This window comes from Ixodes scapularis, unplaced genomic scaffold, assembly GCF_016920785.2.
Source record: "Ixodes scapularis isolate PalLabHiFi unplaced genomic scaffold, ASM1692078v2 PGA_scaffold13__105_contigs__length_92229423, whole genome shotgun sequence".
NCBI lineage: Eukaryota > Metazoa > Arthropoda > Arachnida > Ixodida > Ixodidae > Ixodes > Ixodes scapularis.
Window position 1 is genome coordinate 74,777,953 of NW_024609839.1, and position 23,232 is coordinate 74,801,184.

A 23,232-nucleotide genomic window follows, 5' to 3' on the forward strand; every position below is an offset into this window, starting at 1 on the left:
GGAGGGAAGAATGCAGGAGAAATCAGCTCTAAAGGTGTACAGGTCACGAAAGCAGAATATAAGAAAGGAAAATGTGTTTGACAATAAGTTTGGTGCTGTTCGAGGCGGGAACGGGAGTTTTGAGGACGAGGACGTGTAGGGCTACATTTCAGGAGACGGACACATTATGTGCCGCCTGTCATAATGAGTGAGATACTAGAGCACTTGGTTTTGTAGTGCACGGGGCTTCGCCCTGCCCTCCCTGAAGTGATAAACGAATCTGGCCGGTGCCCTGTGTTGTAGCAGCGACAATAGAAGAACGGAACAAAAAAAAAAAAAAAAAAAAAGGATTACAATCACAAAGAGGCGGTTAGAAGATTGGTGGAAATTATCTAGGGAAAATTGAATGACGCACAACTAACTAACACATCTGGGGACAGAGGAAAATTGGGATTCCCTCCCGCGTGGTTCCGGCCCAAAGTCTCAACCCTGTCTCTCAGTGGGTCCGGTGTTGGGTCAACGCCGACAAGGTTTAACCAGAGGAAAATTGGCGACTCCCTCGCCTGGAGGAAAAGGCGGGGGTGATGTTTTTAGCTTTTTGCCCGATCTCCCGAAGGTCATCCTGGTGATATCCCAGGCTGCCTGGTGATAAGGGGAAAAAATTGGTCTTAGGAGGGCGGAAGAAATCATGCTTGTCTTTTTTAGACTTCTGCTAGGTGGCGCAAGCTACCGCCCGTTACAAAGGGCATAGTCAGAGCCGTCCACCCAGACGTCGACAAAAAGTGCATCTTCGATCAACACGCACCGGAATCGCCCTGAAGCCAGCACAGTGCACAGCGCTCCTCGGTCGTGCAGCGCGATGTCGGTGCAACATCGAGGACAAACTGCGCCGCGCCGGTGCACCGCGGCGAGCTCCACCTTGCGTCACTTCGCGTTTAGTTCGTTTTTTCTTGCGTAGGTCAGCGCACGGTGCCCGTCTGCCGTCAATTTCTTCTATTTTTTTACTCGCGGATTTGACGGTCCCACAGAAATAAACATCGTGGACGTGATTGTCGATGGGGTCACGAAGCGGGTGACAATTCCACATGTATATGTTGGCCATCCATTATTGGTTCAAGACACTGATCTCTATGACAATTGCTGGATCGCGCTTCCCCGCTTGTTCGCTGCAGCGCAAGTGAAGCCACCGGACTTCACTCGCTCGGGATACGCTTTGCCGTTTTTGCTAGCCTTTGCTGCGGTTTTCCAGCGTGCTGTAGACACGTTTTCTACTCGTTCGTCGTCATTCGCCGAAGAAGTTTTTTGAGACTCAGTGTATTGTTGAGACTTGCCGTTGTGAACACGTGGAAAATTTTACGAAAGTGCAGTGTCGTAGGAAAAAGGCACAACGCGTCGAAAGGAAGGGCCGGCGGCGTGTTCAAAGCTTCCTTGGCACGCCGAAGTGCCGTGTCTCTGTGCCTTCGCACGCTTGGATACCGACCAAGAACCGACGCCGTGTGAATGTGTTTAGCGAGTGCAATGTGCGTGAAGCTGTTCGTGCCTCTGGATCAGCGTCTTTTCCCCTCGCGGTTTAGGAACGAGCTTAATCCAGCGTCCACTAGCGACGGAAGATGGGGGGAAGGTACGTCTTTTTTTTTCGTCCTTAGACGATTTACACAATACCGTGCACAACAGCTCCTCATCACTGATCAGTGCTGGCTTATTATCAACATACTTAATTGCACTTGACGTTTGAGCGCGGCTCGCCTAATTGTAATTGGTCAACAGATTGCACACGACCATATCGGCCGCGCTTCAAAGATTTTCATTCTCGCCGTCTTGTACTTTTGCTTTCAAAAACCCCCCTGGCTCCACAACGTTGCCCTATTCGTGCTCCCACGGAATCTATTAGAGTAGATTTGGGACATAGCCATGGTTAATATAGTACATAAGAACACGTACAGATCTCCCCCTTTTATTGATAACAACTCACCGGAACAGCTGGACGATCCAGAACTCCGTGGCCGATATATATAAATGATCTAAAGGCATCTACGCGCGATACACGTCCAGAACTTTGGCGCGGCGTCAATTCTTGACCGGTATCCAAGCGTGCGAAGGCACTAAGATGCATCACTCGGCGTGCCAAGGAAGCTCTGATCACGCCGCCAGCCCTTCCTTTCGACGCGTTGTGCCTTTTTCCTGCGACACTGCACTTCCGTAAAATTTTTCACGTGTTCACAACGGCAAGTCTCAACAATACACTGAGTCTCAAAAAACTTCCTCGGCGAATGACGACGAACGAGTAGAAAACGTGTCTACAGCACGCTGGAAAACCGCAGCAAAAGGCTAGCAAAACGGGAAATCGTATCCCAGCGGGGTTGCGTCCGGTGGCTTCACTTGCGGGAGCGGCAAGCGCGATCCAGCAATTGTCATTGAGATCAGTGGTTCAAGAAAACGAAACACCAGATAATAGCCGTACCTCGCTGCAGGGTGTCGAACCGGAACCGAACCGAACCGAAAACCGGAACAGAACCGTTATTTTTAGCCGAACCGGAACTGAACCGAACCGAAATCTTCGCCGCCATCTTGGAACTGAACCGGAACTGAACCGGAAAAAAATATAACGGTAACCGGTTCAAAACGGTTCGCGGTATTTTTTTTTTGTCAGTATTACAAATTTCTTATTTTGGAATAAAAAAAGTGGCAGCTGTAAAACGTCATATACAGAATTGCAATGTATAATAAATCCTGGTTTTCTGTGGCGCTTTCTTATTGGCACTGTGATTAGCCATGTGTCACATCGTCACGTGACGTCATGATGTCAAGACATGCTGTCAAGTAATGTCACATCGCGTGACCCCGTGACGTCACGTGACTCACCGCGTAGATTCAAATTAAGGACGTCGCTAGATCTATTAACGTTGTCGATACCGTGACGTCACATGACATCACAACTTCGCACTGAGAGTCACGTGACACCATGATGCACCCGATTGTCATGATCCCGAGTTGAATGCTCTGGTTCATGACAACCAGCATCGCCAAACATTCGGGTGACGGCTCGTGTTCAACTCAAAAATTATGATGGGCCCGAGTCCCACTAGAACTAGAAACAGAAACAAACGACAGCGACAAGCCTCAGACACATGCAGCATGTTCGCGATGGTACCTTTATACGGCTTTGAGTTGTTCGGTGCTCGCGAAGTTAGCACGAGCGTTTACAAGCCTGCAAATGGTACCATCGTGTGCATGATACTCGTGTTTGAGCATAGATACTCTGGTTTAAGGCTAGCCGCTGTTGTTTGTTTCTGTTTGTCGCTTTAGTGGGGCTCGGGCATTGTAGCCCAACTAAAACTATATCTGAAGATCAGCCCATGCTCTCTGCTTTGCCAACCCTGCGTATGACTATGATAAACACTGACGGTGTGTATATTAGAATCAGATCACGTGGCTGATAGTTCTAGTTGCGAGTTGAGGAGGGAAAAGCAATTTCATTTCTTTCTTTCGACTGTCTGCCATTTCGCGGAGGGGCAAACTAATGGATGCTTTTGTAAGTTATCAACGTCAGGGATTACATCTTAGCGGTATTTATTGAACTTAAGGTTAAAAAAAAAAATGCTGCACGACCCATTTTACATGTATGCACACCCTTCAGGCTCCCAAACATGTTTTCGTTATTGCTGAACTGCCTCAAAAAGTTGTCCCGAGAATAGAAGTGTTAAAGGGTCTAAATGTGACGTATTAGTCCGACGTTACATGGAACTATTAGTGTGTACGGGAGGGATACCTGAAAAGAAAGATCCTAGTGGCCTCAGGGGGATAGCAGCCGCTCTAAGTCTCACAGGAGTGTCGTTCTTAAGTTCTCCAATTTTCGACCGCCCTGTATTTTGTTTAAACGTCACAGTGTGGTGCAAAGTAAAAACAAGGAAGAATTACTGTTAACAAGTGACACAAATATAATTGTCGAGTGAACACCACTCAATACGGAGCAGGCAATCCCTGAGGAACAAAAAGTATCTTGAGGAGCAACTAAAAAAAAAAAAAAAAGAAAAAGGGAGTGGGGAGGGGGGTAGTTTTAAAGCATACTGTGTCGTAAAGATTCCTCTGCCCCGCATTTTCGGCGCAGACTACAAAGCGTGGCCTGGAAACGGTAGTGACAGATGGGTAGTTAGTAAAACTTTTATTTGTAAAAACACTCTTGCCAGAAAGCACGTTTTCGTCGTGCGAGTTACTCGCGCCGTGCCTAACGACGATGCACCAGCAAGAAAAACGTGTGCCTCTCAAATACACAGCTTGCACTGAGCGCGAAACTTTTGCAGCGTGCATTTTGCCCCGCCGGATTTGATATTCTCAGCAAGAACAACTCGCAATGACAACCACTATCTAGTGCGATTACGTCACGTGCAAACCATGTTAAATACGTCAGCTTTCTGGTGAAGTGCGACGTTCGCAACACCAGCAGTACACGTCCAAGGTGTAAAGTTGTGTAGTATTTATAGCAGTCTCGCGATGATATAGGCAGCCTAATGAGATGTTGGAGCACATGATTGATAAAGAACAGAGTCGTGAAGTAAGGTCCCAAAACAAGTGCACGTAAAACCTAAGATAAAATTAGCCTCCCGAGGCAGTATCTCGCGACGTTTCGAGCTGAGGCAAGCTGATGCCCAAAAGTGATTTATATTAGGATTTATAAAATCTTCGTTTGCCCTGCGCGGAATCTATGTTTAATTAGGAATATCATTTTATGCATTTCTATGCATCTCTTTTTGCAGTAAAGCGTTGTGTAAGGGATTATTTAGAAAAAAATTGCGTGTCATCTCCTTATTTCTGCCCATTTCGTGTATTTGCCTTCCGATATATCATGTGACCACAGTGTTTTTTGGCATACCCTGCAACCCAGTATTTTACACGGCAAAACAGCTAACAAAAGCACGTTGCCGAAGACTCAACAGCTGGCGTATTTTCGAGTATCGTCCTTCCGTGTCGGTCTCAGGCGGTTATGTGAACTTCATAAAGTCAAATTTATCGATGATAATAAATATATACTTAATTCCTGTCTCAATATTTGGCAGCATAAATAGAAGATCCTCACCTCAAAGATATATAAGTAAGTGTACCTTTAAATTATCTGAAAGATGTTCTGCAAATCTTTTTCGGGGCTTTTATCCTCTATAGACACGTTATAGGTGATTTGGAAAAGCTTTAAATAATTTTATTTTTATTTTGAAGCTAATTTAAATGCCTATATGTTCTTCACGCATATATAACTTCTCATACATATAAAAGTTTATTGTCGCCTTTTTTATGTGTTTTTATTATCGCGTTTTTTTACTGGAACGAATGGTGGAACTATGACGATTGCACACTTAAACTTTCAGAAAGTGTCCGATTAAGTAGCTTCCGAATTGAGTAGAGCACGAAATACCACTTTGTTCTATTTAACAAAAATCATCAATTAGCGAGGGTGATGCTCATTTGCAAATTAAATTGACCGGCATTTTGTCAAGAGCAAACCTCAACATCCAGGCTATGCCAGTTTATCCAATATAAGAAAATGTACACATAAGTAAGCACTGTTTTAGGTCAGATTCGATCTCAGTACGAAGGTGCTCATAGATTAGAGTGAACAATTTCAGCCACTCCTTTTCGCATGATTCATCGCCCGCATCATGGTGCTGAGAGCAAACAATGCTAGTTAGAAAAACAAGCATTGCGATTGTCGCTTAGTGTTTCTATAAAATATAGACTGGAAGGTCTTGTCCCGTGACTTTCGTGACATTTTGAAAATTATATTGCCTTAAGCTCAGTCGTCTCGTCATCATATATATATATATATATATTGTGAAACGTATTCCGTAAAACACATTTTATGGTATATATGGCGACGAGGTGCCCATTTCATGATTTTATTCACTGTAATTAATTCCTTAGTTCAAGGGCAAAACCACGATTCAACATCTGATACTGCGATACAAAGTTGTACCAATCACGGGTATTTTAGGCAACCTACTTCACTTCGCGAAAACATTTCGATTCAGGTACAATGTATGTGACTCTGGTAAACGAAGGGATGTTGAGTCGTATAAACACCACGTTTTGTATGTTAATATAGATTTTCCTTTCTTGTTGTGTAGGAATAAATAACAGAATTTTATAATTTTGGTACCTGAAAATAAAACTGGAATGAGCAAACGATAAAAAAAAAAGAAGAAAACTATATACTGTAAACGACTTATTTTTCGTGGGCTCAATATTTCGCGATTTAGGTCAAAGCTGAAGTTTTGGAATAATTCGCGGGTTGTAATTTTCTCGACCGCGGTGGAATCTCAATATAAATTTCAATGTGTTTACATTTTACCGAAATTGTTCGCGGGACCCATTTTTCGCGAATTGCAGGCGATTCGCGAAATTCTCAAGAATAGGTCCTCGCAAAAATCAGATCGTTTACAGCAGTTAGTTTCACGGCCTAAATAGTGCCTATTGACAGAACAACGCGGAAAATATATTCCCAATTTAGCGGCTCAAACCGGTTCGAACCGGTTTGAACCGTTATTTTTTGCGCTCCGGAACTGAACCGGAACTGAACCGAAAGCCGTGAACCCGAACCCGAACCGAACCGATAAAAATATCGGTTCGACACTCTGCCTCGCTGTCATCGAAACGCTTCGCACCGCTTTCCACGAAGTTCGTGCTTTTCGGGCGCTCCTTGCCACCGCAGCAATCGCCAGTAATCGCGGCGATGGTGAGAAGCTCGTCGTCTCGCCGTCAGAAGACCCGAGGAAATCATCTATACTTCGTTTCAGCTTCGGTCCAGACGCAGCCGATGCTACAAGCGCGAGCTTGTGGCCCAGAACAGTGTTTGCACTGCACGAGCGCGCGTGCTTGGCAGGGATGCTGAAAGCCCGGAGCTCGCGCTTGTAGCTTTGGCTGCGTCTGGACCGAAGCTGAAACGAAGTATAGTGCAGCTGCGAGGCGTGTTCGTTTTTGCAAGATCGCCATCTCGATAGTCTGCGCGTCTGCTACTCCCGCCATCTTCTCGATTCCCGCTCCTGGCCGCAATGCCTGATGGGACTGCCCCCCCGGCGCACCGCCGATTTTCTTGGTGCGCGTTGGGGCAACGAAAAGCCGCACCGGGAGGGTGCGCTTCGTTGATCGAGGATGTCCGGTGCGCACCGGTGCACTTGATCGAAGATGAAGGGGCGCACCTCAGTGCCCCGGTGCGCACCGGTGCGGATGATCGAGGATGCTATTAGCTACCGCGAGCGCCTATCCAGAGATCTGCCCGTGCCTAGATCTGGGGACAACGCCAGCGTAGGGAAAACCGCCCGTAGGGAATCCGTTCGGGTGGTGGTGATGATGATGATAGCGTCACGTATGACTCGCACGCTGGCGCCGCCCTGGCTGCCCTGGCCTCGCTGTTTTCAACGGTTCTCAGTTTGAACTTCGGATGTGGTTGCTCTGTTGCTTTTGTGAATGCTAGCGGCATAACGCCGACCCAGATAAGTACAAGTGCATGATTTGTGACAGGTGCTTCAAGAAAATCTACAACTTAAAGAGGCACCTAAAGGAGGTTGACGGCATTGACGGGACGCTGACACGCTGACACGAGCTGGATCACACTGTCCGCTGCCGCCTTGCATGCGATCTGTGTCCAACGGCTTTTGCGTTCCATTGGGGACTTGCTGCGCTACTTTGAAGCGAAAAACGGGTTCGTCGCGAGGCGTGAGGAGTTAAAGTTCAATTTGTTGAAAGGTAAGTGCATTCGCTTACTTTTGTACAAAAGAAAAATCGATCACAATGTCTACCACTGTTACAAAACACGGTTCAAGCTCTTGTTTAAAGACTAAAAAATCGGAAAAGAGACGACAATTCATTACCACAAATTTGCATCCGCACCAATGGTGACTATTGCGATTGCACAGAGGGATAAAATACACTCGTTCCTCTATTAGCACAAGCTGGCACATGAAATCCCAGCATATGTTGTCGTATAGGAAATTAATCAAAAGTATTGTTGGGCTAGTTTGATCATCTCGAAAACATTGCAAAATAAGAGGATAAGAACAGAAACGCAACTAGCGTTACCATCTAGTATCATCGGCTGACTGTTAAATGCGTGTTTAGAGAAGTACGAGAAGAAAGTTGGTCTGTTAATTTTCTTTCTTTCCTTTTTTTTCTTCTAGGGGGTTCGTTCATCTTTCTGGAGCATCAGAATGCTACATTGCCTTTCTTTGAATCTCAAAATGTTGCACTCTTTTCGATAGTAGCACTTGTCCTGTCCCTCTCTCGTCTTTTGTGCAAATTGTTTTCAAGATGCCTAAAACTTGCTGTGCGGTACGAGTTTATTCCTTCGTTCCCTTCTGAAAAGTGCTTTCAAAGTGGTAGTTTGTGACGTCGTATACAGAGCTCTTTTGTTCTGCAGGTGCACGGTCCTCAAAAAGTTTGCACACCAACTGCACTAATCAAGGCTATGCACGCTCAGCGTGCTCCCGGAGAGTTGGCAATCAGTTCATTGCATGACATTTCAGCGACACACAATGTTTCATCGACAGCTCAGATTAGCTTTTTTTCTGTAATAAGCTGCATGAGACTGTCGCCGCGACAGTCTCGTGCAGTGTCGGTAAGGTGGGTTAACATTTTTGTAATGAGCCGCTGCGAAGCGGCGTGAACGCAGGCAGGCAGGTGGGTGGGTGGGTTAATGCGTACCCCAGTGATACACGCAAGATGAAATGACCCTACAGCGTGCAATTCGCATAACAAGCATCAATGAAACGATTGTGTCTACGAAACGCGTGTCCATGAAAAGTTGTCCACGAAACATACTTTTACGAAGCGAGTTTCAATGAAATGAAGGGGACCCCTTATGGAGTGGCATGCGCTGTGCAGAGCCGTATATTGAGAGAGTTTGGCCAGTGGGTGTGGCAACGAAGGCACCGAAAAGGAGAAAATTAAATGAAAGGAAGAGAGCGCCGAAGGAGCGAGAGAGAAAGAAGGGAGCAGAGAGGAGACCGCCATTTTTCCGCAACGCTGTCGGAGACTGCTCAGGGAAGAGCACTGCTGAGGCTATGCGTCGTCTGCTACGGGCCAACTTCTTCGCCTGAATAAACGTTTGTGGCCTTACGGTGAGAAAACTTCATTTATTAGCTTTTTAACCTACCGAGGAATAACAGTATATCATTTTCTTGCCAGAGCCAGCGATATAAAAGGAAATAATCGTGATATAGATGCCGATCCCATGCATTCCGCTGGGAGAATGAACGAAAATGGCGGCCCTCCCCGCTCAGCTGGGAGCAGCCGGGAGTTCACATGCATGCGCTCATGCCTCTCGCTCTGCGCCGTGTGCTGATTGGCTCACTTGGGAGGAGGGCGTTACGGCGGCGAGATCATAGACTGACCAAACTCTCCCCATATACGGCTCTGACGCAGTGTAGCCGAAAACCTATATTTGACGTCGTAATTGGTGAATGGGAAACATGGATATCTTGCATTTGCCAATAATTTTTCACCAAATAATTGTCATATTTGAATTCATGGGGTAAAACCAGGCAAGAATTCACCTCCAACTATATTTTTAGGAACCACTTCAGCTTTCTTTAAGCCATGTTACTTTACAAACACGACTTTCTACTTTCACATCAGGACATCAACAGGATCGCCTCCTAAAGCACACCTGTGTATGGGAATAGCCATACTTCCAGCATATATACCTACCTTATAACGTCCTGGAGGAGGATTTTACCACATGCAATTGATTTAGCACTGAATTGTTTGTGCGGTAACATACTTCCTCGTTACGTTACGGTAGGTCAAGAAAGAGTTGAATGAACGTCTGAGCCCTTTCTAATACAAAATCTAATGTAAATTTTTATTCCTTCAGCTAGTGCATGTTCTCGTGCACCGACGCTAAAGCTTGTGGATAGGACATAAGCTTCAGCACAAACCTGGCACACCTGATTGTAGCGGCTTTGGCTGTTGCCACAGATATGTATGATGGGAGTATGGCTACCTGGGGAGTGGAGCAGGGGGGTCATAGTGTTACCCTAATACCCCGAGAGATAGCCCACCTAAAATCAATAAAAAATTGGCTCAAAATAAGGAGTGTGCTCGCTTGCAGTGTGAAGCAATAATGGCTCTATTTGCCAGTCGGCAACGGTTCATTATGTCCCGCCATAGCTAACTCGACACTATAACTAGACACATTATATCCCGCCATAGCTAACTAAAAGAAAAAAAGCAAATGAAGCCAAAAACTGGGGTGGCTTACCTTTCGGGGCCAGGGCATCTCAGAATTTTACGGTAAGCATATATCTCGCGTCTACAGTTTACATGGTACCAACATACTGGGGTTTTTCAGCTGCTCTTGTGACTGCCACTATGATGGGACTTGACTCTTTTCTAGGGGTGTATGAATACTTTGATATTTGAATACAAATTGAATAGTAAGCTCTAGGATAATTCGATTCGCGAATAAAATTCATAGTGTTTGGTTAACCGAAGATTTAATATGTTCTGTGAAAGATGCGCGGTCGACACGGAGCCAATGAAACTTGTGCTCCCTCTCCGTTGTAGTGCGCACTTGCATTGAACTTATGAATGTGCAAAACATTTTTTGTTTTGTTTTCCCGTCACTTGCATAGCAGGTGCACTTGCAAACACCACACATGTGGAGTGCAGTGAACTTGTTCTTGCAGTCCGTAGTGTTTTGGGGTGCACCTACTATGTGGGCATTAAGAGCACGAAAAAACCATGGACCGCATGCTACAGCTAAAAGTCTGATCGGGATGTACATTTAGTGAAACAAACATGAAGATGTTTTAAAGCAGGGGAATATATGATGTGACTGACATACCACTCTTAATTCAGGCCATTTCATTTTAAGCTTTCTTTCTTCTCTGCCTGCCAGAATTCAGTGACTGGAGGGAGGCTGAGGAAGGCAGAGAGCACGTTCGCTTCGTTCTTCACAACGGGCCCAAGGGACGAGATGAGGGTGTCCTGAAAATGTATTGCTACTGCCACCGCTCTGGATCATTTCAGAGCAAGAGGTAAACGACAACTGAGAGCCCAGGGCACTTGTAAGACTAATGTGCAATGCTTAGCCACAATTCAAGCAACAGAGAAAGATGGCAAGGTGACAGTAGAGTACCAGGCAGAACACTACGGCCACTTGAAGGAACTGAAGCACCAGCGCCTCTTTACGACTGAGAAGGAGGCTTTAGCTGATAAACTAAAGCAAGGCATCCCCACCCGTAAAGTTCTTGTAGACGCACATTCTTCCCCTGGCAGTGAGGTGGGCAGGCTACATTTGCTCTCAATGAAAGACATTGGCAACATCTCCGTCGAGCATGAAATTCTGACGAAAGAGCTACGGCACAAGAATCAGTGGAGGAACTGAACAAAGTCAGATTCCCCAGTCCTGTACTGACATGGAAGAAGGAAAACAAAGAGAGCTTTGAGCTTGCCCTGATGACTGTCCCTCAGAAAGAACTCCTCACAAAGCTTGGCTTGGCCCCAAGTTCCTGTGCATTGACTCTACTCATAATACAAATGGCCACAATCTGCAAATGAAGACTCATGACAGTTGCAGAAGATCAGTCAGGCATGCCATGCACATATTTGATCTCAATGTAACTAGGCACCAAGACTATGAAACGCTCCTTAAGGCCATAAAGGTAATGCATGGGAGGAAGTGATGGGCTGTGCCCAACATTGGATGCTCTGCTCCTCGCATGTAAGCCACAACTGGGCTCTGAAGTTGCAGTCGGTCCAAGATATAAGCAAACCCGTGACCGTCTTTGCGACGAGTTGTGGGCGCTGAGAAATTGCAAAGATGAGGGTCAATTCCAACGAGCTTTGACGGGCTTCCTCTCTCAGAAACTACTGTAAGTGGAGAGGCTGACCCAAAACTAATTCAATAAGTACAGGAGTTTGTTCAGTACTTTGGGCACTACCATGGTGGCAGAGCAGAACAGTGGGCGCTCTGCTTCAGAAAGGGCATTCCTTTTAATACTACCAACCACTTGGAGGCAACAAACAAGGACCTGAAGTCACACTACCTGCATGGAACTCACAATCAGAGGCTCGACAAGCTGTTGATGACCCTCTTCGAACTGACCCAGTACCGCCTCTACAAGCGTCTCGAGTCGCTCGTAAAAGGAAAAACTGATTGGCATGATGCAGCCCTTTTTCGGAGGCACCAGGAGAGGATGAAAATTCCAGCATCAGATGTAGAGCAGCTGCAAAATGGCAATGGCTGGCTTGTAAAGTCTCAGTCCCAGGCAGAGAGAAGCTACCATGTTGAGAAGGGCGACCCCTGCCAGAGTTGCATGCTCCATTGCAAGGACTGTGACATCTTTATCGACATTTACAAGTGCACTTGCAATGACAGCCTGATTTCAACATCAATGTGCAAGCATATTCATGCTGTAGCTTACCTGGGGCTTCATGTGACGACAGTGAAGGAGGTTGACATTAAGCCAGGTGTAAAAATGCCAGTAACATCATGTGAAGCAACTGGCTTTACGTAAGATGATGAGCCACAGTCCCTCTTGGATGACATTCGGCAGGGTATTGAGGTAGGGATGAAGAAGACTCAACCAAATTCAGAGGACAACATATGTTTGGCAATGAGTGGACTGAACAAGTCCCTCTCCAGGAAGAAATTGACAAGCTCTTCAAGCTCCCTGGTGTTGAAATACCGTACCAAGGCCCAAGTACTTGACTCTGCTCCCGATGAGACTTCTCCAAAACCTAGGGTTGTCCCCCACAACAAAAAGATGGAAGAACAACCACGGTGCTTTCCCACCAAAAAGAAACGCCCTGGTTCTGGTCCCATGCATGGCAAACCTCCCACCAGCTTGGAGCAGCAGCACATCATGGAGGGCCTTGTAGCCAGGTGAGTTCCTACAGAAGGAGCAGCATCCGCTCAGCCCCCTGTGGATGTTCCGAGCATGTCTGCTCGCCCTCAAGGAGCATGGCTACTTTGCAAATCAGTAGTTTTGACAATTGGACTACAAAAAAGGGGCAGTGTCCCTCTTGCAAAAAGGAATGGCGTGTTAGACAGCTTGGATTTCTTTCCACTTTGGAGAATGTCAAGAGATGCTCGAGCTAAAGGCAAGAGGGGCATCTCTTGCCATCCTCCAACAGGCTACGTTAGGCGAGACATTATATGCTGACCTTAATCATAACGCTTTTTTAACAACCAGGTATTGGCAGTTTTATTTTAGTTGATGCAGAACGGTTGTCTCTAAATTAACGGGTAACCATAGCGCCTCGAAATGCTCGTTTATGAGCGTGCCCCTCGCTGAAACTGGCGCTTTTTTTAGATATTACTGTACAAGAATATGCAGCTTTTTCCACTTTGGATAATGTCAAGAGGTGCTTGAGCTCGCCATTCTCCAACAGGTGGCTTATGTTATCAGCTGGTCTTAATTGGAAAAGTGTTTTAATGGCCAGAGCTTGCCAATTTAATTTCAATTATACAGGTTATTTCTAAGTTAATGTGTAACCATTTTACCTCAAGTTGCCTGTTACATGCTTATTTCTTATTTTGCATACTGCTGCACAAGAATGTAAAAGTTGCAGTTCCCGCGACATACCAAATTATTTTAGTATATGACTTATATGCTTTAGGATATAATGGTTTTCTTGCTAATAAGTGCCTATAATCACTGTTTCATTGTTTTGTGAGCCAAGAGGGAGTGACCACTGGCGACCACAAGCATGAGGATCTGCTACAGGAAGCACAATCATGTAAGTCATCCCTGTGTGCATGGGATAGTTTGTAACGGGCTAGGTGAGATTCAATTGCCAGCATTTTAAAAAGCGATATTTCAGAGGAGAGTAAAAGTACAGGCAAGCTGGTGAATTGCAGACGAAAACCTGAAACACCGGAAGGAAAAAGGATACTTAAAAGAGGATGACACACACACACCATCTCGAACACAGCTGAAGGTTTATTCTAGAACCACACCCTTTTATAGCGGTATACTGCAGTCAACGCCAAGAACCCTTGCACCAAGTCACACACCCAGACTGTCAGCAAGGGCGAACAAAAGAAGAAATGCACTCGACGCTTCCACACATACCAAGGTCAACCAACTGACAACAAAAAAATTGCATTGGTCAAAAAGTTTGTACTTGCTTGTCAATCACCATCAACAAGACACTTACACAATTTCCAGCAGAACCAATACTAAGAGTTTCTTTTACCACACGTTTGAACTGATCTCGCTTGGCTTATCACCGTGGTGGCCATCCAATTCGGATGACAACTGTTGCAAACTTGTAAATGTACTAGTTTCTGAATTTGGGGACAGCAGGAGAACACACCTTTTATGCTCCATGATGCACTCATTAACATAACATCCACTTTAAACTATGTATGAAAACCCAGATGCCAAAGGAATATTATAAACACTACCTTCTTGACATTCAGTGGCAGGATTCCTGTGCGTTTCCCTGCAACCTGTTCTACCTCTTGTAAAAGGAGTTGACCTACTTTATCTGAAGTCTTCAGAAGCACGTTACCATGGTCACTCGTCGTTCTGAGGCCGTCTTGTCTTCACAGGCAATGTGAGACTCACTCTGAAGACAAATTCGGGGTCTTCAGCATCGCTGCTGTCCGAACTGCTGCAAGAAACGGCTCTTTTTCTGGGGACCATCACCGCCATTAGCATTCCTCATGCGTGTCGCCATTTTTAAATCCATGTTGCCAGGCCAACAACTGCTGTCAGGCTAAACACATTGCAAAAGCTCAAAATATTTTTTTTTTTCTGGCGCCTTTTTAGGATGAAAACAAACCGAAACCAATTTTTGACCGTAACTTGTCTTTGACGAATGTGACTCGTCATTGGTGATATTTGTACAAAGTAATAACGTGCACAGCTCGGACCAATAGGTGGAATATAATTGAGACATTGCCTGTCCTTTCTTTCTATCTCTTCTAGTTTTTTTTTTCTTTTTTTGACCATAGTTTCAGGTGTCAACCGTCAACTTGCCTGCACGTGATCCATTTTTTTTTTTTTTTAATAAAATTGGCCATTTTTAGCTATATTAGTGAACAGAGCTCACCTTAGTGAACAAAAAAAAAAAAAGAACAAAAACTACTTTTTTTGTAGTTTACGCATGAAAACCAAATTACATTTTAGGCCACTGTCTATTTTGGCAAAGGGAGGCAGAAAATACATAAGCCAAGTTTACTTCCTTCCCATTCCCTCAGTTTTTCAGTCGTAATAAACGCCACGGTGGCCCAAAAGGCTGTTTGATGATATTGCACAGAAAGGAGTAGGCATTCACCCATAAAAAGTGTTGTTTCCTTAAGTGTGGGGGGCTCAAACTTTTTATATAATTAATGCACCATCTAGATCACTTCTGTAGTAAATCATACCACGATAGGTCAAGATAGCAATTTATGTTGTTCCTTCAAAGGGTTATGCCGCATTCATACTCCTGCAAGAGTTTTACAAATCAAGAGACTTGTATGACTGAATCATGCCGGTTGTGGACTAGCTTGTTGAAGGCGCCATATAAATGACGACATGAGCCATCAATTTTAGTGGCACCAACTTTTTGTCGAAGCGCCCATTAGAATTGTCAAAGGTAACGCTATCAACGCAGTTTGTCTGTGCAACGCCATCAATGCAGTTTGTCTGTATCACTGCTGTTCAAGGTCCGGTAGCTAGCCCAAATAGTCTAGCATCACATACGAGGTTCGTTGGCACAAAATGCCACAACAAATGAAGTTCAGGCACCTTGTGCAGCCTAACCAACAAACGTACACCCCATACTGCAACGGCAAAAACACAAAACTCGGCCGCTTCTGTCCACATACCTTCTGCGCATGCGCAGGTTTCCTGCCGTGTTGGTAAACAGAACACGCCGCACATCGGTGTATACACCTTGCCAATTTGTAATTTATGTGATGAAGATTTCTACAGAACTGAAACATATCGGCTATTGCTGAATTGTGCCAAAAACATTAAGGGTGATTTCAAATAAGATCAACCAAGGGGTGGCTGTGGCTGGTCGACATTTCAGTTCAATTGATATTTTTATGTCATTGCCTAATATCCGGTATTTGCAACTCCAACGCCCCATACGTGATGCGGTAGTAGTTCCAAGATGGCGGAAGAGACGAAGATAGATTCTTCAGGATTTCACATGCACCTGCTTGTTCACGCTTGTCAGTGCGCTAAAAATGATTCATTTGTCTACAAATGCGAAGCAGTTAGGGCAGGATTTAATTACAGGTGACGGAGATATTGCGTGGTAGAAAAACGAGCATACTGATATTTAAAAGTTGCAGAAACCCCAGCTTGCGAAGCTTTGTGGTTTGCGAGCGCGTTTTAGGCACCAACCACGTCACTGTTTGTGGCAACATATTTTTGAGGGTGATGAAGATAATGGTGGCCATTAGTGTTTTTAAAAGTGAGCCGTGCACGGTGACCATCAAGCTCCGGAAGAGCAGCGTTCACAGTATTGATCTCTTCGTGTCACAGGCTTGCAACTCGCTGCTCACCTTCTAGGTTTTAGTGCATTGCAACACGTGGATCAAACGGCTGTATGGTTATTGATAGGAAGTTTGTCACCGCAGGCTACCGTGCGGTGTAGCATTGCAACCGGAAGCTCGCATTGCGTCTTTCAAGAACAATTTTCAGCTCACGCCTGGAGCGTTGCCGTGCTTACGGTAGGTAGCCTGCGGTAACGCTATGCTGAAACTGCCTATTAACATAATTGGCGTGTTTAGGGGTTTTATTTATTGCTCTTTAAGAAATATATATTTTAATATATCATACATTTTTTGTTGTGTGTTGCAACGTTGCTGTCCCTCGGCAAAACTGCCCGTCCTAAGCTCTTGTCAACGTTACTAGTTTACCTCACTTGTGGAACGCTCGTAGAAGGGGGTACCTCCCCTCACTCGCTTCAGTCCGCCTCCCGTCGCTCGAAGCGCCATCTAGATTTTCGTTTACAAACTGTGTGCTCCATAGAGGGCTGTGGAACTGCATCTAGACGCTGAGCTTCAAAACACATGTATTCCATAAAATACACTGCAGTTACCATAGCAGCCATGTGGCGCGTTGATCGACGAGAGGCGAGTCGTGGTGAGTGAGGGGAGGTACGGCTCGTTCATACTGCGTCTATGAGCAGTTCCTTAACTGAGCTAATCTAATATCATTGGCTCTTGTCACAAACGGCTGGCTAACAGAGACACACTTAAAATTCTTTGAGCATTTCTTTATTTCCTTTATAATTACTTGAAACCAAGTATGCATATCCTGTCTTTCAAGAGAGGCTTGAAACAAATTGTCATGTTCCTTGTAACGGACTTGAAACGCAAACCCATTCTTGATGTGTATTGCTTGACATACTGTTGCGTGACCAGATTTTTCCTACTTAGGGCAAAGAATAGACTTTTTGTAGACTGTATGCTGAAGCTCTGCACTAGTAGCGGGAGCGTTTGCAATCAGGTTGAGCATAGATTGAGCTGGCGGCCATGCACAAGACTAGAAATCCGCAGCGGATGCGATGTACGAAAAGTCCCTAACGAAATTAGACATTGCGGTTTTTTGTGCAATGTTGTTGCAAAGTGGAACACAAGAATTCCTATTTTAACATGCTCACTTTTTTCGTTACAACTGCTTCACACACGAAGGCCGACAGTCCCTGCCACCGTTTTTCCCGCCGCCGCCGCTGCTCCCGCTCCTCTGGTTCTCTGTTCATACGCAAGAGGGCGAGTGGCGGGCTGGCATTGCAAATAAATGAACCCACATTTATGTTTCTTCAGAAAAAAAAAAGCTGGGGTCACAAAAAAAAACCATATTCATGTTGAGGTGGACAGTCGCATTCATGCGTTCTATCGGAGCAGGCACCTTTGAAGTAAAAGAACAATCTATGGGTACATGTTACTGGAAAGTTTAATAATATCAATTCATGACAATACACTTTTTCTTCCAAAAAATGCTAAACAGGCCTGCTCGATCGATTGCCTGCGAAATATGGGAGCCTGTACCTTAAAGGAACACACAAGTGGATTTTTAGATTGTCTATTTATTGTTGTAACTCAATCTATAGGCTCTAAGCATCCTAAAAAACCTGAAATCACATTCAAGAGCAGCCGATTTCCCTATCAAAAGTACAATCAAAAATTTTTCCGCGCCTCTCTTTCTGCATTGTGGCACAGAACACTAGGGGGTGCCACCAGACGGGAAGGCAGCAGGGGAGGGCACGTGACAGTAAATCACGAGTGACGGTTTCCCGGCGGACTGACTTTTCGAAGGTGCGCATATTCGAAAAATTTAGTTCGGCGGGAAGCCGTCACTTGTGACTGGCTGTCGCATGCCCTCCCCTGCTGCCTTCCAGTCTGGTGGCACCCCCTGGTGTTCTGCGCCACGGCGCAGAAAGAGGGGCGTAGCACAATCTTTGATTGGACTTTCGATAGGGAAATCAGCCATCCTTGAATTCCTTTCGGGTTTTTTAGGGTGGAGGGCTAGCTACACTTGAAAAATCTGCAATGGCAAGAGGAATGCTAGCGAGTTCATTTCATTGCCAGAAAATTGATGGCGTTGTCTCACATGGTAAGAACAATGCACGCTCATGAATGGACTGTGTGAGACCATCAAAGTGCAGGCAGTGACTCTACTTGATATTCTGGGGACTGAACACAACTGCCTCAGGCTACTCTTAGAGAGAACCATAGCGGTGGTCAAGGAACCGGTACAGCAACACAAGCCCAGTTTACCTATGATATGTAGGTCTTCCATTCCCTTTGTAACAATATACAGGACACCAGATTGTGGGTTAGTACTTGAATTTCAGCATCGAAATACACGTGAAAATATTTCTATTAATAAAGCCAAAAAACGCAACTGCTCGAAACCAAAAACCCCGCATTACATGGAGAAGTCGAGAGGAGAAAGTGAGTGGCGGAAGTCACGTGGCTGCACCTGACCGTGCAATTTTTTTTTCTTTCTTCCACGCCCAGCAGACGAAATGCATTGCGGGATTTGTTTGCCGTGCGATTCCTTTGCAGTTGTGTTTGTTCCGCTCGCTGTTCTGTACTTCAAGATGAGTTGTTTTGTACATTTAAGTGTTGGCAATTAGTAGTGAGTGCCCGTGGTGTAGCATCCGCTGGTGGATTCTGTCACCTTTTGCTACAGCAATTATTGATTATGTGCAGGTGCCTGGACCTCGAGACCGGTGACCTTGGAGATGTCAGCAAGGCTACAGGGTGATTTGTTCACCACAGGGCTGTGCAATTTAGTGGCATGGAACTAGTGTCTCACCTCGGAGATCTCCATGGCGAGTGAACAGTGTAAGGCTGGTGGGGCAAGAAGTTTATTGGAAGGTTTTTTCATGCCATGGGGATGAACATTCGTGACAGGTTCATCTCCCAAACCAGCTACGCAGTAGACGCAAGCCTGCTAAGTCACTGGGACATGGATGCATTACAGTCATTAGTGTGTGGCACAGAGGACTTCTAGGGACAAGGCAGGAGACGAACATGCAATATTTATATTCTGCCCATATTCAGTGAACAACCCCCCCTCCCCCCGAGGTCACGTGACTCCCCCGGAGCATATTAAAGAATGAGGGGAGGAGGAGGGGTCTACCCTCCCCTCAGTACCCTCCTCCTCCTCAAGAGCTGCGCTCCGATTCGGCGTTACAGGGAGTTGTAAATGGCTTTCACTTTTTAGAGCGCAGCTCTTAGGTGCCCGTTCCCGGCTCGAGCGGCGTCGGCGTAACCCTCGTAACCCTCGTGAGGGTTACGAGGGTTACTAACCTTCGTAACCCTCACGAGGGTTAGTTACCCTCAAAAGGTCATGAGGGTCATGATAGTTACTCTCACAAGGGTCACGAGAGTTGCCCTCAGAGGGGTTACTAGGGTTACCTCGCGAGGGTCACGATGGTTATCCAGGTCACGTGACCCCCCCCCCCCCCCCCCCCCCCCCCGGGGTCACGTGACCTGCCGATACCCCGTTGATGTCATCGCCACTGATGACGTCATCAGTGACTTTACTGATGACGTCACCGGCATCCGCATTGTCATCATCATCAGCGATGACGTCATCAGTGACGTCACTGATGACACCATCGCTGATGATGACGATGCGGATGCCGGTGACCTCATCAGTAACGTCACTGATGACGTCATCAGTGGCGATGACGTCAACGGGGGGTCACGTAACCTCGGGGGGGGGGGGTATCCGCAGGTCACGTGACCCCGGGGGGCTATGTGACCTGGATAACCATCGTGAACCTTGTGAGGGCAACTCTCGTGACCCTCGTGAGGGTAACAAAGGTAACTCATGAAGGTAATAGTGAAGGTCACTGATGACGTCATCAGTATTGTCGCGTGACCCCCCCCCCCCCCCTGACGTCATGTGACACCCCAAGGTCACGTGACCCCCCGCCACCCGAGGTCACTTGACCCCCCCCCCCCCCCCCCCCCCCCCCAGTACCCTTCCTTCCTCCTCCTCAAGAGCTGCGCTCTAATTCGGCGTTACAGGGAGTTGTAAACAGCTTTAATTTTTCTTGTAAAATTAAAAAGCGTAGTTCTCTTTGTACAAAAAATAAGGCCAAGAAACTTGCCAGGGTCTACGGCGGGCAGCGACCCAGACGACCAAGTCCACTAGCGGGTTGTGCTTGGCGTTCATATTGATAGATTGCGTCTGGAGCAGCGTTCAAAAGTGCAGCCGACCAGTGAAAGAAAGCAGATGACACGTAGACAATATCCGTTGACAGCAAAAGCACCGTCGTTATGCAGACGCATTTTTTTCCCTTTTACTTTAAGTTTTGCTTTTATTATCGGCATTAATTTTTTAACCGAAGGTACATTTCAAAAAGGTTTTTAATTTTAATAAACCATGGTGGTCGCGAGCCGTCGCTATGAGGAGGTAGCGCCATCTGTCAACACGAACACCAAACACCCCCTACTAGACCCCTGTCGTCTGTGCCACTGCCTGCCGTAGACCCTAGCAAATTTCTTGGCTATGCTTTGTAATTTTTTAGGAAAAAACTGACCTGTGGAATACACCTTTGACGAAAAGTTTAGATTGCTACGTGCAGGCGTCGATTTTTACAGTCCATTTTAGATCGAGCCTGGCGACTTGGATTACCCTATATTTGTAAGAGGTTCATAAAATTGTTCACTGCAAACACATATCAGCAATCTTAATAATTAGTGAGTCATGTTCTATTTTCACTTGATTTGGGTATGTTTACGATAAATATTGAGCGAATAAAGTACAATTAAAAAATTGGGTTTGTAGAACAAGTAATAAATAATGGACGCCAGCAATTGACTCTGTAACTGTGACGTCATGAGTCCAAACAAACCATTGCTAGGGTTGATGTTGCGGACAAATACATGTGGCTAGGTTTTGCTACGGAAACCCGACTGTTCAAAAATCAGGAGTAGGATTTAAACTTCTAAAATTCACAGATACAGAAAGCTTGAATGTCTTATATGTTTAGACAGAAGTGTGCCAATAATTGCTTGTTTCTGAAATATTTACAACTGCAACTTCCAGTCCTCAAGATGCCTGCAGCGGACTACGAACACAAGAAGTATGCCGTCTGCCACAAGCTGGCACCATCGTTGGAATCGTGTGAATAAAGACTATATTCTGAAGTTGTATTTGTTTGAAATATAATGACCTTCAGACACTTATAAGAATTCATAGTGGGGTGCAATGCAAAATATAGTTCATTGAAAGTCCAGTCGTCGATTGAGGTGATTGTCTGCTAAAAGGTTGCATTGCACCTGTGAGAAAAGCACTTCAGGCGATCGGTTGAGATCCCAAATTTTTTTTGCGGACTCGCCCTATGTGAGAGTGCTTTATACCTGGTTGTAACCATCGCGTGAAGAGAGGTTCTTGCAATTTCTTCAGATTCCCGCAAGACCCCAAAGCGTGAGAGAACTGGATAAAAAAACAAGGTGAGTACATGTAGCACTGGCGGTTAGTTGCCTTGATGTAAAAAAAGGGCCAAACACAACCAAGAGCACGTAAAACCCATATTCTGTTCGGTCATATTGTTTGAAAATCTGGCGGTATATTTATATCTTATTACTATAATATTGATAAAGTAGTTGCATGCAAGTAGTAGTGAGAGTAAAATCCAGATCAAACTTTTAGTAGTCTTAAAGGCCCGTTCACACTCTTGCGGCCCCAAGAGAGACCAGACCGGTTTTTAAGCCTGTTGCGATCTCTTGGGACCAGCTCCGCTGTAACGCATCCGATCCTAAGAGATCGCAAGAGGCTCAAAAGCCGGTCTAGTCTTACTCGGCCACAAGACTGTGAATGGCGCTTAAGGCCCGTTCACTCTTGCAACCGAGTACGACTGAGAAAGACTAGACTTGTTAAAGCCTCTCAAAATTTCTTGGGACGAGAGAACACGCTGGCGCCATCTATGCAGTGACCCTGGAACTGCATTTAACAAGAGCGAAGGTTTTGCGGTATTTCCGAGGTCAAATGTGCATAATACCTGCGGTGGCGCTGTGGACGGCACTGCGCGTACGCAGACGCTTCAAGTCACGCGGATTCAGTTTCTGCGCACGCGCAGTGCCCACACCTTGTGTGGGCAAATGCGGGCTTGTTTGTAAACAGCGTGTCGGTCTATCAGAAAGGCTTGTTTATAACGTTGACAAAACTTTTCGAGCCAAGAAAGAAAGGATAATGCGCGACAAATAGAAAATATGCCGGACTGTCAAGTTTACACTGCTACCCAATAGATGGCGCGAGTGTGTCCTCTCGTGAGAGGTTTTAAGAAACCCAGTTTTAAGAGGTCGCAAAAGTGTGAATGCGCCTTAATATTTTTATGGTAAAACGGCGTTCAGAAGTATGCCTGTGTCCATACGCTATCCGGTTGTTTTGTTTATTCATCTTTAATGATTTCTTTTCATTGTGCTCTTCATATGTTCTCCTGTTTGGACTAGCTTTTTAATTTAGTATTTAGTACAAGCGTCAATAATAATAATAAAACCGACTTACCTCGAAGGCGTAAGATTTGTTTCTCATGGTGGCCTGCACTACGCCGGTAATGCACCTCGGGTCGTCGTCGTAACTGATTTGCATGAGGTAGGTTGATTTTACGGCATTTTCGCCCCTCCGAACAAAGCTATATTCTTCACAAGGAAAAAAAAAAGGCACATTGCGGAGGTTTTTACGGTCATGATGATGCACTTGTTTTTGTAACTGGTTTACAGAAGCAATTCAATGAAGACGCCCGCTGCAACAGAGTTAGGCCAGCAAATCTATTGTGTCGTCTGCTATC

At 45.6% G+C, this 23,232-nt stretch overlaps 1 protein-coding gene across 4 annotated transcripts; it reads left to right on the plus strand.

Moving 5' to 3' along the window:
* Window positions 1-7,355: 7,355 nt before the first annotated feature.
* Window positions 7,356-21,595, plus strand: LOC121835560. Of its 4 annotated transcripts, none has more exons than XR_006077671.1 (5): window positions 7,364-7,713; window positions 10,865-12,853; window positions 13,649-13,710; window positions 19,136-19,270; window positions 21,489-21,589. XR_006077671.1 is itself a non-coding variant. In XM_042289964.1 (4 exons), the coding sequence occupies exons 2-4, from the start codon at window positions 12,540-12,542 to the stop codon at window positions 19,231-19,233; spliced, it is 474 nt and encodes a 157-aa protein (XP_042145898.1). In that variant the 5' UTR covers window positions 7,356-7,713; window positions 10,865-12,539; the 3' UTR covers window positions 19,234-19,551. The 4 variants fall into 4 exon arrangements, 1 of the variants encoding a protein (XP_042145898.1); XR_006077672.1 differs by having other exon boundaries at window positions 13,654-13,710; XR_006077673.1 differs by having other exon boundaries at window positions 7,356-7,713; window positions 10,865-13,710; window positions 21,489-21,595.
* Window positions 21,596-23,232: the final 1,637 nt, after the last annotated feature.

Coding starts and splice junctions, on each gene's coding strand:
- LOC121835560 (XM_042289964.1), top strand. CDS start 12,540: ATGAAGAAGACTCAACCAAATTCAGAGGACAACATATGTTTGGCAATG. Junction 12,854..13,648: donor ATGGAGGGCCTTGTAGCCAG/GTGAGTTCCTAC, acceptor TTGTTTTGTGAG/CCAAGAGGGAGTGACCACTG. Junction 13,711..19,135: donor GCTACAGGAAGCACAATCAT/GTAAGTCATCCC, acceptor GATTATGTGCAG/GTGCCTGGACCTCGAGACCG.